At 56.4% G+C, this 7,488-nt stretch overlaps 3 protein-coding genes across 3 annotated transcripts, besides 1 other annotated feature; 2 read left to right on the top strand and 1 right to left on the bottom strand.

Annotated features, from left to right (window-relative positions):
• Positions 1–413: 413 nt before the first annotated feature.
• Positions 414–447: a microsatellite.
• A 94-nt stretch (positions 448–541) lies between these two features.
• TraAM80_05921 (uncharacterized protein) lies at positions 542–3,919 on the top strand (the record flags this gene model as incomplete). Its single annotated transcript, XM_029382781.1, has 1 exon — positions 542–3,919. One exon carries the CDS (start codon positions 542–544, stop codon positions 3,917–3,919), a length of 3,378 nt encoding a protein of 1,125 aa, XP_029237363.1.
• Positions 3,920–4,380: 461 nt separating this feature from the next.
• Positions 4,381–5,286, top strand: TraAM80_05920 (cell cycle checkpoint protein; the record flags this gene model as incomplete). The annotated part of the gene is made up of 1 exon (XM_029382780.1): positions 4,381–5,286. The coding sequence occupies one exon, from the start codon at positions 4,381–4,383 to the stop codon at positions 5,284–5,286; it is 906 nt and encodes a 301-aa protein (XP_029237362.1).
• A 709-nt stretch (positions 5,287–5,995) lies between these two features.
• TraAM80_05919 (uncharacterized protein) lies at positions 5,996–6,430 on the bottom strand (the record flags this gene model as incomplete). The annotated part of the gene is made up of 1 exon (XM_029382779.1): positions 5,996–6,430. The coding sequence occupies one exon, from the start codon at positions 6,428–6,430 to the stop codon at positions 5,996–5,998; it is 435 nt and encodes a 144-aa protein (XP_029237361.1).
• Positions 6,431–7,488: the final 1,058 nt, after the last annotated feature.

Below are 7,488 nucleotides of genomic sequence, written 5' to 3'. Positions count from 1 at the left end.
GTGCCTGCCGCGACTGCCCCCACGACCCGCCCTCTGTGCTTCTAATTTCTACTTTTCTTTTCCCGCTTTTCTTCGTTTGTAGTCGTCGCCCCCGAGCCTCCCGTCGCCTGCCGCTGTGCAAGTGGCCCCTGCAGCCGCGCAGTGATTAGACACTGGATGTACTTGTCCTCCACCGACGTGTGCAGCGTGCACTCGAACTGATGCAGAAGAACATCCCCATGATCAGCGCCACCGTGTTCCCTTTCTTTTCCTCGTTTTCACCCTCCCCTTGTCTATTGGCAGCCCCGCAAGGGCCCGTTGAGTGGGATGTCACGCCTTGCCTCGCGCGGGGGCGTCCCAATTAAGGCGCCCAAGAACCATTGATTAGCCACGCCTCACTCTGGGCCGTCACGGTTGTCTGTCGGTGACGGGATTGATGTGCAGTGCTGTGTGTGTGTGTGTGTGTGTCTTCAGCTTTCATTGACCCCGCTCCTTCTTTGCTTGTTGTGTTTGCTTCTCAGGTAGTATTGTTTTTTTTTTCTTCTTACTTCTGTATGATGGCATGGCACTTTTTCTTGGATTCTTGGAAACATGCACGGAGACTCTTGGGTCCTACCTGCAGCTTGTCCAACCGGATGTGAAGTGGACAATTGCGTACGTCGTTTTTTTCTTGTGGATGTATTTGTTTCACGCCCCGTTCCGCGTTCACAGCAACTGTGTAACCGACTGGTATGCGCAGCTTACGAAGGTGCTTCAGGCGTGGTTTGGCATTGTTGTGCTGGTCTTCCATGTGGGCCCGCTTTTTTTCTTCTCCAGGAGGCCCTCAGGTCCGGTGTTGGACGTAAATGATGAGGCGACGGAGGCCACAGTTTTTTTCCCAACATTTTGCGCGACAACACTCATCATCTTGTACATTCACAAGAAGAAGCGCGATTGGGGGTTGAGTCTTACGTACGGGTCGACCGTCACGATTGTTCTTCTGAACGCACTGTTGCTCTCGTTCTTTTCTACAGTACACTACGCGTACTGTATGCAGCTCCAAGCGCGTGATCGCCAGGCGTGGGTTATGGGCGTGGTGGATCTGATCTGCCCTGCGTCGGCGAGGCAGGCTCCTTTCCTGACTTTGTCGCTGCTGGTTATGTTGAATGTTCTTTTTATAGTGCTGGACTACCAGTACAAGAGACTGCGTGGGTTTGACCCTGTGCGCGGCTTGCTGTGGAGCGAAGCATTTGATACGCGACAGGGCGGGAATGAGGCGTTTCTTGCGCTTAAGCCTGGCGTGGATTGGCGGAGGTCGCAGCCGCGTCCTCGGCGTGTGTCGACGTGGAGGGGCACACCGGCTGTGGGGTCCACGGAGGCTTTGAGGCGGAGCTTCGCTGCGCCACAGGCGGAGATGGAGTCGCTGATGGCCAGCGTCTACCCCGTGAACCGGCCCGGCATGGTGCCGTGGTTCTCGACCTTTATTGTAGGCACGGCGGTGCAGGCGGTGTTGGGCGCAATGCTGAATTTTTTGACGTTTGATCAGCGCGGCCTAGAGCTGCACGCCGCCCCCAAAGTCTTTCATCTTTCCTTTGAGCACCAAGGTGGCGCGGGCTCGAGTGCAACGAGCGACGCGAACTCCGCGAGATCCCCCTTTAATGCACTCGCGGGCAAGGCGAAGCGTGCGGGGGGGCATCCCGAACAGCAGGATGTCGACGTGTGGTTTGACTTCATTGGGGATGTTGGCGACGGCTTCAACTCAACGTATGAGATGGCCCGACTGATGGCGCAGCCGGCGCTGCTGCTGCCGACAACAGCCAGTGTGAAAAACTCACAAGGTGGAAGAGGTTATCAGCGCATCACCCCAGCGCCGTTTCTTAACCGGGCACGCGCCCCGTCGTTGCCGCCGTCGCCGTTGTTGCGCCATATCTTGCTTCCGGAAGCCAGTACCAAGGCGTCAGTGGACCGTTTGCCACTCATGGTGGACGACTATATGCCGAGAAACTCACACTATCTTCCGCGCGCGTCGTTCGTGCTCATCGGCGGGGACCTGGCGTACCCGAACCCCACGGACGAGACGTATCGAACGCGGCTGCAGGGACCCTATGAGGACGCACTGGGGGGGAACGCCGAACTGCGCAGGCTGGTGGCGCAGCGATACCGTGAGGTGGTGCTGTCCAGCGTGGCAAACAGTGATGAGGCGCATGTGAGCATGCTGCCCGCAACAAGGGTGGATGCGATGGTTCGCCGCGGGGGTTTGGTGGGCGGGGGCTACAGTGACGAAGACGTGCTGCGCAGTGTGCCGCTGCTTTTTGCCATTCCGGGCAACCATGACTGGCTTGACGGTCTCGTGACGTTCAAAAAGTACATTATAGCGGAGAACTGGCTTGGAGGATGGCTGATGCCGCAGCGCAGCTCCTTTTTTATTTTGACACTTCCATACAACTGGTATATATTCTGCGGAGACACGGGGAACATCGCCGATATTGACTGCGATCAGCGCGATTACTTCTTGAAGTTTATCGAGGTGAACCTCAACGATGAGGCGTGCGCCATCGTGACTTGCCACGAGCCCGCTTGGGTGCATGAAGCTATGGACGGCACCCGCACTTCGCCGATGCAGCCGCAATTGAACAGGGTGCTCGAGGCCCTCGGGACGCGGCTGCGACTTCGACTAAGCGGGGACATTCACCATTATTCACGGCACACGCCTGCCGACGCTCTCTCCGACGCTCCGACGCTTGTTGTGAGTGGCGGCGGTGGTGCCTTTCTGCATGGGATGTGCAATGCGCTCGTCGTGACACAGGGGACCGAGTACAGGCGGTCATCAGCATTTCCGTCACGAAATGTGCTCACGTCGATTCTCGCTCGCCTAGTTGGTTTTCGCCTCATCAACTGGAAGTTTGACATCATTGCGGGGTTTTTGTGCTTTGGCCTCATCATGTCCGCTCTTCCGCTGACGATGCAGGACGAGCGCATGCGGGGTGTCACGGGGCTCCCACAGTACGTTGTGTGTGTCGCTAGCCTTACGCTAGATCTGACACTCTTCACGTTTGAAAAGGCTGTTGTGTCGTTGCTTTTTCTCACGTTTATTTTTGTCGTCTTCTTCTCCGGTGGGGCAGGGCAGAGGAGTGTGGTATTCCGTCTGTTTTACGCCTCGTACTGGACACTGCTTGTGGTGCTCTGCTCCACGGGCGTGCTGGCCGTGGTACACACCACGCTTATCTACATGACAAACCGCCGTATGCTTCTGTCGACACGGGGGCACTGGGGTAGTATGATGGAGGTTCAGGTGCGCAGTGCCGCCGATACCGCGCTGGTTCGCACGAGGGATGTGCTTGGGGAGGACAATGTGGTTGCGTCTGCGCTCAGGAGGGCGCAGCTTGCGGTGCACGGCAGCTGGCTTGTTGAGAGCGTCTGTATTTTTCTGCGCGGTTTAGATGTTGTGGAGAATTTGGCGTATCTATCGCATCACGTCAGTATGAACGTAACAGGCACCTTCTCGCCATCGACTGACCGTCTGCACATATTCCTCTACTACCTTCACCTGCTTCTGATTTACTGGCTGTTGGCGACCCCTCTCATCTCATTTGTAATTGGGATGTTTCTGTTTGTGTCGGTGCAACTATTTGGCTTCATGTACGACGCGGCGTATTCCTCCTTTCAGATAGAGGATTACAAGCACTTTATCCGCTTCAACATCGACAACCAAAGACGGCTTCATGGCTACGTTGTAGCGGAGAGGCGCGTGCCGAAGGTGTGGAAGCGTGACGTAAAACATGTTGACGAGTTCCTAAGCCCGGAGAAAAGGCACCTTCCGCCGCATTTACGCGAGCGGCCGAGTCGGTGGCAACCGGTGCAGTCAGACGGGGAGGAGTCCGTGGCTGAGGTGCTGGAGCACTTTGTGGTGAAGCCGCACCGACTCTCAGGTCATGCTTCAGCAAACAATGGCGTGGAGTAGGGCCCCGTTTTCCTCCGTTCCATGGTTCTTCTTGTGTCCGCGTTGCGTGTGAGATGGTTTGTGCGGCGGCCACCAGCTTGCACTCTTTTTTTGCGCAAGCGAGCGCTTTTATTTCGATTTACCTTCAATTATTTTTCTCTTTTCTTTGAGGTGGAGGGGGGAACGTGTGTAGCATCGGTGTGAGTGAGTGAGCGAAATAAGGAGAGAGGTACTGCGATGGTGAGAGTGTAATTGGGGGTTTTACGCCAAACTCAAGCCTCTGGATTCACGGATCCCGCAGCGCCCATACAACTGTCCTTGCAAATAGGGATATTGTTGTGTATGTGTGTGGCTGCACACGTAGTTTCTTGCTCCGATTGACTTCTCCTTCTCCTTCTCCTTCTCGCTGCCGCTGCTGCTCCGAGAGAGAAAGAGGGCGAGCGGTAAGGGGTAAGGGGGTGATCAGGAAGAACACACTTTGCATGTCTGTATACTGCCGCGTGGCCCACCCGCACCTTCTGCTGAAGGCCCTGGCCGTTCTCACTATGGCGAAGGATTCGTGGGTTACCGTGGCTTTTACGGAAAGTATTGTTGTGCTGCATGTCGAGGGAACTGATCAGAGCATCACTGCCACCGCCACCCTCCCCAAGGCGATTTTCTCCGAGTACTCGGCGAAGGATGTGTGTTTCTCCGTGCACCTCGCCACTCTGCGCGACGCGCTTCTACTCGGCGGACCCGCCTTGTTAGCCCCTGTCGGGTTGGCGCGCATTGTTTTGGCATACCCGATGAGTGACGCCAGGCTGCTCGTTGAGCTGACGGATGGGGACTGCACTCTGCAGTCGACCCTTGCCACACGGCCGGTGAAGGAGCGGTTGCTGGACCTTCGCTTCGGAGAGGCCCAAGTAATGAATCAGATGGTGCTGCTGGGCGATGCGGCACGCGATGCTATTGAGGACCTGGTTGTGGCGCAGTGCCCCCATGCGGTGGTTGTGCTGGACCCTGATATTGGCGTTACGCTCCGCGGTGAGGGCGGCCCCTACGGCGCGGTGACGGTGCAGTTGCGGCGTTCCTCGGAGGTGATTTTGTCGGCACTCGAAGGGGGCACGCGCGCCCACACCCGTGTTCTCCGGTCGCACCTTGCACTCGCCTGCGGGGTGCGCCCCGGCGGCAAACTGTGGCGTGCGGCTGGTGCGGTGGCGGACACCGTGCCGGGGTTGCAAGGTGCTTCCAGCGGTGCCGCGCAACCGGCATTTGGTGGGTTTGAGCGGCTTATGTTTCAGGTGAACGAGGAGCGTCAGCTCTGTGTGGTGCACATGCCGCGGGATCACGGCGTTTCTGTGAATGTGACTGTTGTTGTGTCTCCTCTTTGTGGTTTGTATGACGAGTGAGGCATGCCCCCGCCGTTCGTGGTGCCTCTTTGGAGTTTGGTGTCCGTGTGCGCAGATCCCTACTTGTACTTGTCGCTGGTGCCGTGTTTGCGTGAGGAGGTGGGGGACGTTTTGGGTTTTGCCCCACCTACAGAGCATACAAGTGTCCCTCACCAGTGAATAACGTATGATATTTGCTTTCCTTGTTTGATGGGGCGCTTGCCGTGTTTATTGCTGTGCATTGTGCAGTCCATCCCTGCCTTGTTTTTGCTTACGGTGTTGGGTTAAGAAGAGCTGCTCTGTTCCAAACCGAAGGTCTTAGTAAGTGTCACTTGTCATTCGCACTCCTTTTCAATGCACCACGAGAGAGCCACTGAGACACGTGACCCGTCGGCGCCGCTCTCTCGTCGTTTCTTGCTGTGCTCTTTTCGCGGCTGTCTTGTGCACGCCGATGTGTGCCGTGGCGTACAGCGTGCGCTGCAGCGCCTTCAGATCCCCTATCCCCGTGAGCGCACGGTTTTTTAAGGTTGGTGTTCCTGGCGGGGCAGTGGCTACACTGATGCCATTGCGGGAGAGCTTTCCGAAACTGGTCTTTGAGGCTTTTACGAAGCAAGGATTTGTCTATGCTCCCAGTGGTGGGTGGTGTCCGTACGCCTCCTGTACGACCTGTCCATGCGAGTGGGTCTTCTTCGCTGGTCCGATGAACATGACGCCAATTGGTACGGCAAAATTATTCAAGGGGACCGTGTATGGTAATAGCGGCCACACACAGTCCATACCTGGCATGTGCAACAACTCCCTGAAGGGACATCAGCCAAAAAGTTTCCTTTGAGTGCAGGATGAGACCATCACGAAGATGGTGATAGATGGAACGTGGGTGAACGAGAAGCGTAATCACGGGTACCTGAGTTGGATCTGCGAGTACTACGAGTTCACACCTGAGGAGACAGCCACGGCACCTGTAACAGATGAGAATGGTTTTGTTGTTTTCGTGCCCAAGACCAAGCCTGGCAAGTTCCCCTTGTGGGCGGGCCTGCCTATTGTGCTTCTCACCGTGGGTGTCGTAGCCGCTATTGTCGTCATCTGCTGCTGCTGCCATAAGCGCCGTCAGCAGCAGCAGGGAGAGGCGGTGGAGAAAGAGCTGGGGAATTAAGAAAATCTCCATCGGATTCCAATGCGGTCCCAGCTGGGCACGAGGCGCCGAGCTGACGCGGCAGCAACATGTATGCAGACGCTGGCGTCAATGAAAGGGCTTTGGCATGGGACAGTAAGCAGGGCACAGGCCGCGGGAGGTGGGTTGTAACAACGACGTTTACGTTAATAATGCGCATTCAGGCGATGCAGGTGCCCCATGTGGGACTGTTTTTTTTTCCGTTTTTTTTCCCTTTCCCCCTGTGATGCCGCCTACTTACGCATGTGTCCCCCTCGCTGTAACGTTGTCCAATGCGGCAAAGAGTCCGGGGCCATGTGCGTCGGCAAGCAGAGAGCTAAATTTTTTTACTGAGTCTGTGGGCTGCCCGAGGGAAAGGAAAAGTGGGCTGTGTGTGTGTGAATGTACGCACGCACTGCAGGAGGAGGAGGTGCACATGGAATGAATGAAATAAATAAACTTATCACCTATCGCTGTCCCTTCTTGCAGCATCGCTTCCCTCTTTTTTTTCTTTTGTTACCTCCCTGTTTTTTGGTTTGTTGTTTCTAAACTGGAGTGGAAGGGGAAGTAAGCTGTGAGCCCGCCACACTTTTGTGCGTGGTGTACGTCGGCTTCCCTGCGGTGTGCGTGTTGGGTGGGTGTGCCTGTTGAGGGCGCCTTTGTGTGCCTGCCGCGATGCCCCCACGACCCGCCCTCTGTGCTTCTAATTTCTACTTTTCTTTTCCCGCTTTTCTTCGTTTGTAGTCGTCGCCCCCCGAGCCTCCCGTCGCCTGCCGCTGTGCAAGTGGCCCCTGCAGCCGCGCAGTGATTAGACACTGGATGTACTTGTCCTCCACCGACGTGTGCAGCGTGCACTCGAACTGATGCAGAAGAACATCCCCATGATCAGCGCCACCGTGTTCCCTTTCTTTTCCTCGTTTTCACCCTCCCCTTGTCTATTGGCAGCCCCGCAAGGGCCCGTTGAGTGGGATGTCACGCCTTGCCTCGCGCGGGGGCGTCCCAATTAAGGCGCCCAAGAACCATTGATTAGCCACGCCTCACTCTGGGCCGTCACGGTTGTCTGTCGGTGACGG

This window comes from Trypanosoma rangeli (genome assembly GCF_003719475.1).
Source record: "Trypanosoma rangeli strain AM80 chromosome Unknown Tra_15.4_contig_00203, whole genome shotgun sequence".
Lineage (NCBI taxonomy): Eukaryota > Euglenozoa > Kinetoplastea > Trypanosomatida > Trypanosomatidae > Trypanosoma > Trypanosoma rangeli.
This window is presented reverse-complemented; position numbering and strand designations above follow the sequence as displayed.